This window comes from Triticum dicoccoides, chromosome 2B, assembly GCF_002162155.2.
Source record: "Triticum dicoccoides isolate Atlit2015 ecotype Zavitan chromosome 2B, WEW_v2.0, whole genome shotgun sequence".
Taxonomy (NCBI): Eukaryota; Viridiplantae; Streptophyta; class Magnoliopsida; order Poales; family Poaceae; genus Triticum; species Triticum dicoccoides.
In genome coordinates, this window is record NC_041383.1 from 217,656,910 (window position 1) to 217,663,819 (window position 6,910).

Genomic DNA, 6,910 nt, shown 5'->3' on the forward strand with positions numbered 1-6,910 from the left:
CTACAAAGCCATCTCAAAATAAGTGACTCAACTTTGTACTAATTTTGTGCTAAAGTTAGTACAAAGTTGAGGAGGGAGTATATGTGAAGTAGATTGATCGTACAAACAGCGGCGATCGATCGCCGAGGCGTTTCGCAAACAGTGTTAGTCCAATATACGGAGATGTGAGATTATGGGAATACTCCATTTCGAAGGGCAACCTCCACCATTTGACCATAGTCCATTAACAATCCAAACTAATGCCTCAGTAATCCACTTATTCTAGTAGGAAATGGTTACAGCAGGTGTAAATTAATAAGATATGGTGATTTAAGTTGCTAACGGGAGCATATCTTTCCACAGGTACTACCATATAACTACAACTCTACACGCACACATGCAGATGTGATACTGCTACTTATTATTAACCAGACATAAAATTGTTCAAGCCCAACAAAGTACAGAAGGTAGTATCAAGATCGACATTTAAATTACCAACTACAGAACTATCAGGGTTAGATGCTCACTGCAAGTCTGACATCTCAAGCACAATGTTCCAAAATTACCATGTATTGTTTTACAATAGTCACGGATACGTGCTTCCATCCAGAGTTTCAAGAACAATGGATAACAGCAAAAAAACAAGAAGGGTCATTTGCTGTTTCCTAATAAGCTTTGGTTTATCATTCTGATCCATCAGGGAAATGATCAAGTGCATTCTGCTTTCCATGAACATAAAATTCAATCACTGCTTTCATGCGCGCCTCCTTATCAGGATGGTAGTTCAAATGCACAATCACTGGCTTCAACTTCCGAAGTTGAGCACTTTTCCTCACAGTCTTGAAGAGAACTTTGCTGTTCATAAAGAGATATATATCCATGGTTCTTTTGGATGCATGTAGACCTACATAACCAGGATGCGAGGGGAAAAAGAGTTCCTCGTTAAAAACAGCCTGGTCCCATGATTTGGGTTCACGAGAAAGGCGACCAGCTACCCTATCCAAGAGCTCAATTGAAGGGATTGTTGGCCTTATGAAGAAAAATCCAGAATTAAAAACCCATATGCGCATCGTGTGTGCGTATCTTGCCCAGCCCATTGAAGGCTCATCAAACACATCATTGAAACCATAGGCTGTCATATTGTCATGGCCATCACTCATGGACTCTATATCAGAATCTCTGTAAAGATGATCAAAGGGATTTTGGAAGAACATGATATCAATATCGGAGAGGAGAACACTGTACCCAAGCTGCAAGAATTCCCTCAAAATGCGGAACTTCAGGGCAGAAACAGCATGGTTTCCACCTGTCTTCCCTATGCTGTCAATGCCTTCATCAGGATCCCGCCGATAAACTGGGACATCTTTGGACTTGCAGAAGTTCTCTATGCTGTCATCTAATGCAACAACCAAGTAATTTGTGATTCCAACTCTTTTGATATTAGTAAACCACATCTCAAGCGTCTGTTTCACGTTAGAGTTTGCCACTGCAACGATGATTTCTTTCTTTACAGCAACCTGTTGCAATATCTTGGCCAGTCTGGGATTGGTGGATTCATCAGGCATGACTGTTGGATTTGTTCTAAGAGCCTTCACGGTACCAAAAGGACCAGCACTGTACAAAGCCTGGTTTTTTCCTTGCCCAGCCATTTGAAGCTTCACCGAGAGTTCATTGATCTGCTTCCTGAAGTCAGCATTTTTTCTCTCCAATGATGCCAATTGTGACTGTAGGTTGGTAACTTCCTCCGATGTCTCACAAGTAACTGAGTCAGCCTAACATATCAAAAATATAATTGTAAAAAGCAGCACATGAAGAAAACATCTTAAGCATAACACACCTTGGTTATAATAATTAAACAATCAACAACAGATATGTAAATATATAAGCCAACTGAAAAATTATGAACATCAGATTCTGTACATAGATGCACATGATCTTTTTTAACATTAAAGGGGAATTGGTGTCTTGGTGATGAAGGTACGTCGTCTACCACTCTCGTATCAGACATGTGGGACTTACCCCAAAAAAATATAGAAGGTGCAGATTGTGAACGCATGATTCAAGATATATGACCATATATGAACATACAAAATTTAGGAATGCCATTTTGGAAGGTGCAGATTTTGGAAGCATTATTCAAGGTATACAGCCTTCCATCATTTCTAGATATATGACCATACAGAACTTCTGAATGCCCCTGTAGAAGAAAGAATAGGAATGTGTTATTTAGAATCTGTTTGGTGCTGGAGCTCGGCACCTCCGGGTTCAGGTCCTCACGTGCTTGAAAGTGGCCTTGGCGGCCAGGTCTGCTACGGTCTTCACGGAGTGCACAACCCTCAAGCAGCGGTATGGTGCGGAGCTTTCCAAGTGTGGTGCATCTATCCGGGAGTAGGAGGGGTGCGCGGAAGGAGGAGCGGTGGCGGAGATTTGCATGAGGATAGCAAGGGGGAGAGAAGTCAGGGGCGGGAGCGCGGAAGATGGAGAGGGAGTCGCAGGGAGCTCGTTGGACTCCATTCGCGTGGCACCGGGGTAGGGGAAAAGATGAGCGCCGGGAGAGGCGGGAGCTCGCCGGAGGCTATGCTAGTGGCGGCGACAGCAAACAGCGCAGGAGGGAAGAAACGCGACATGGAACTTCCTGGCACCAAAATAACAAGGACAGAATGCCCTCTATATTTTCCCTGCTCTTCCCTAAATACACAGACAAGTTAGGTGTTTGTAGAGGGCCCTCTAAATTTTTTAGGGATAGAGGGCCTCTTCGGGAGTCTGCTAGAATTGCTCTTAGAGGCCTATGACAGTGATATATGACTATTTTGGTGCACAAAGGTTAAGATCCCACAAGTCATTGCCTTTAGAAACATTTTTTCAGACTATAATATTTAATATCAAAGAAATAACAGAGGGTGCTGAGCTTCGGGCAATTTGGCAAAGCAAAAATTAGTTGGGAGTTTCTTCAAAACCTAAGAAGAAATAGGAATAATGACAAGTATAACTATTGAGATACACACTTATTTTAGAATTCTGTAAGTGCAATGAACAAGGAAAATCATCTGAAGGTGAAAGCCAAGACTACATACATGGACAAGGCTTGCAGCATAGTGTAGACAATTAGGTGAGAACCATCGGAGCACCTAGATGTTAAAGTTCACAGTTTGATTCTCTGTCTTGCCAGGTTGTTTGCAATTGCCATTCCTAATTGCTATCAAGGTGCATGCCTGTTTTGCCTGTTACGGTGTAATTCATTCCCATATATTATTTGATTCAGATCACTGCTAGGAGCTTGACTGTATGGCACAGCAGTAGGCATTTGACAACAAGCGCTCGAAATATCATTTATTTGTAGAAAGGTAAAAAAAATGAAAATATTTGTTGCTAACGGGAACCCCTGCACAAGCTACTGGCTGCAGCGAATTGCAAAAATATAGTAGTGCTTGTGCAAAGATGATTATTTGCTGCAACATAAATCGAGCAGCATGTGCTGCCAACATCTCTGACAAGCATACAAGTGTTCAATCATTTCATAGCATACAAGTGTTCAATCATTCCAATGACTACTTAAGCAGATGTAATAACTAGCCAAACGACAACCTTAAGTAATCACAAAGCATAGCAGAAACCAGAAGAACATAGCAAAATGCAGATATCGCCTTCTTCCACTACAATAATCATATTTTTGGGTGTACAACAGCTAAAATGCTAGTAATCTCTGAGCATCGCTTATCCATTCTGAGGTTATGACATTTTTTATGCTAATCTAGGCAATTACCTTCATATCATTGGAGCATTTTAAGCATTCTCCAGAGACTGCTCATAACTGGTCCAGACGGAAGATGCACGCCATCATTCCCTAACAAGTCTGAGTTCTCACGCATACCTGGTTGACTTAGATTCTAAGATTCATCCATTGTCGTTACACTGTTGCATTCGTCTAACAAGAATCATATATGAATATTAATCTCACACTAAGCGGACCAACACTGGAAAACCTTTCAGTCAAGATACATCACAAAACCAACAAGTCATCTACCAAGAAACGAACAGGCAAGGAAGAAAGGAGAAGAAAGGACGAATAGGTTACCCGGCGACGCCAGTGGAGGGCGGAGTCGGTGGAGCGGGAGATGAGGCCGTCGGGGTAGAGGAACGCGCAGACGCAGCCGAGAGTAACGCCGACGGCCACCGCCGCCGCGATGCGGGACCCGCGGGACGGCGGCTGCCCGCTGCCCAAGCCGGTGCGCATCAGGGGGGGCTCGCGCCGGCCGGCCATCTGCCTCCGTGATGCCGCCGCCACCACCGAGATCTGGCGAGAGCTATGGAAACGGCGGAGTTGTGGATTCCTTTCGCGTCTTCTTTCTGGAACGGGTGGTTTAAGCCGAGACGTGACGACCGGTTTGCTTTGTTTAAGTGGGAGGAACAGTGCTGTTGGGTTGTGGGCAAACTGAACGGCAATTTTTGCTTTTTTGAGCTGGACAAATGTACTATCAATTTGAAATGATGTTTCTATTCTTAAAAAACATGTACGGACATGTGTGGCATTAATTTAAGGACAGTAAAACTGAACCACTTTGATGCCCTCTCATCCCTCTGTCTTTTTGTCCGTTAGATCGCGTGGTCGATCATCCTTGGCCGTCCAATCACTAACTGGCGGATCTGTCCTTGAGGGAAGCTACTCTCATAAAAAAAATCTAAGCATCTTGGTTAGACGGGCCTGGCACCCGACTAAAGCCCATGAAGCATTCTCTTATCGGAGGCACAATCCAGAGCCTGCCCTCAACATAAAAATAAAACTATACGAGCGTGGGGAAACCTAGGTATGCCGCCGCCGGCGCGAGATAGCGCACCTAGCTAGCCCGCCGCAAAATGGTCTACCCCTCGATCCTTCCCATTGTCCATTGCCTCCAAGCCGCTACCACCTCACATTCCTGTTTCGCTGCTCTGTGCTGGTCGGATGGGAGAGGAAAATGAAAGGATGAGCACCAACGGATGGGAGGAAGGGGAACTCGAGTTGGAATGGACAAGGCGGAGCGTTTCTGCTCATCGGACCTCGACATCGAACAGCGGCGCCCCTCATCACCCCGAGCGGTGGCGCCCGGTGGGAGTCCACGGCTCGTCAGCTCGCAGCACGGCCTGGGCATTCCCAGGCGCGATGGCCGCCACGTTTCTGCCCTACATGGACGCAACTATACTTTCCTCAGCTGCGAGGAGGAGCAAGCAGGAGGCGCTTCTCTATCATGTATGTCTTCTCCATTGTAAGGTTAGCAATACCACTTTGATAGTTTATGGAATATTTTTCTTGTATAAGTTCTTAATTTCTATCTACATATTAGACTGGATTAGAAACAATCATCTGTTTATCCCATACTCAATTTCTATCTAGGACAGTAAGACTTCATTGTCTAACATGCTAAGGCTTGATTATCTAAAGCCATGCTTGCATGGTAATTCGTTTTTGAGATTTTTGCAACTGCCCTAATGAAATATTGTACCAAAAAAATACAATATAAAAAGAAGTGTAAGCTCACTGTCCTTGCATCTCTGATCGCCTTTGTGGCGTTCACCTCATCCAAGGATGATGGCGCTCCACTTGTATGCATGTGTTATTTAGTTCTTATATTGCAGCTCCATGATGCTCGTATATCAAGGCTATCATTTGTCAATGAGGCAACAAAATGACTCCATGGATTGTTTGTTTATCCATGTTCATATCTGCAATTTCAACTTTGTTTTTATTATATTAAGAGTTTCCCCATATTTTTTTGCTCTTTGATGTGAGTACGTAGAGCGAAGATATCCCAATTTCATGCTTCAGAGGATTGATGTTTTCACTTTATTGTTATGCAAATGGCTGTCTCTTATAAACCGAAAGAAAATTTAGTTCCAATAACAAAGATTCTTTTATAACTATACTCAATCAACTAAGCAGATTAGGACCCGTATGCACTTATCACCCCTGTGGATGCCAAGAATTCCTCCACTGTAGAATTCTTCAAGAAAATGACATTTTGGTTTTTGGAATTCTATGCATAATAGGAGATGCTAGCCTTAGAATGTTGTAAATTTCTGTTGAATTCACTTTTTGCATGATCTCTTCTCATGAATGGGATTAATGTCACAACAATATCTTTTAACTATTTGTTTTCTAACAAGCATTCCAACGGTTGTAGTAGTGTTGTTATTTAGAATCCGCCATCCATGAGCTGCATCCTCAATCATCATTCATCAATAGTATATTAATATTCTACCTTTTCTGAAATGAGTTATATCATCTCACATAATAGTTTTCTCTAACCTTTGGGGTACATGATGCGCCTTCTTCATCCAACAATTACATCCTAGGAGCTATGCTTCCCCACAAGGTTGCCGTTTCTCCTCCTTTCGCGAATTTTCTTTCCCTACATCATATTGTCTTATGGTGAGCAACTCCTTGGGTGTTTACTTTGTTCGTAATTTAGTGTTTATAATCAGTTTTGGCTTATGCCGATGTTGTTTCCGGCTCTTAATTCATTGCAGGTATTTTCACCAAATGCTCGTGAGTGGATCTGGTCATGGGTTTGGTTCTGTTCCTTGGCCAAGGATTCCCAATGGCTGCTGGCAAGTATAGCTCAAGTGGAATGTGGTATCCTATCCTATTACCGAAAAAGGCTCGCGCCTCGTTTTATGTATAAAGCAATGATCATACAAACCAAGCCATACAACACGACACCACAACACAAGCACACAAGGCTAGATACAAGGGTGGTAATGCACAACTACACAACCCCGAAACACTCGAAGCATATTGCACGAGAACCGCTTGGAGTCTCCGGAGCTCTTGACCGTGAGCAAATCACCGCGAAGATACGAAGTCGTGTACGACGAGCTGGGTACTCCAAGACAGCACCTTCAAGAAGGGAGCGACACTGGAGCGCCGCCACCGCCTGATCCTATAACCAAGTAT

General features: G+C 43.5%; 1 protein-coding gene across 2 annotated transcripts; it reads right to left on the bottom strand.

Annotated features, from left to right (window-relative positions):
* Nucleotides 1-377: 377 nt before the first annotated feature.
* On the bottom strand, nt 378-4,350 carry LOC119363163 (arabinosyltransferase RRA3-like). Of its 2 annotated transcripts, none has more exons than XM_037628474.1 (2): nt 4,055-4,350; nt 378-1,751 (listed from the first exon to the last, which is right to left on the bottom strand). In XM_037628474.1, exons 1-2 carry the CDS (start codon nt 4,238-4,240, stop codon nt 663-665), a joined length of 1,275 nt encoding a protein of 424 aa, XP_037484371.1. In that variant the 5' UTR covers nt 4,241-4,350; the 3' UTR covers nt 378-662. The 2 variants fall into 2 exon arrangements, with proteins under 2 accessions (XP_037484371.1, XP_037484372.1); XM_037628475.1 differs by lacking the exon at nt 4,055-4,350 and adding an exon at nt 3,743-4,021.
* Nucleotides 4,351-6,910: the final 2,560 nt, after the last annotated feature.

Coding starts and splice junctions, on each gene's coding strand:
- LOC119363163 (XM_037628474.1), bottom strand. CDS start 4,240: ATGGCCGGCCGGCGCGAGCCCCCCCTGATGCGCACCGGCTTGGGCAGC. Junction 1,752..4,054: donor CCCTCCACTGGCGTCGCCGG/GTAACCTATTCG, acceptor TTGATATGTTAG/GCTGACTCAGTTACTTGTGA.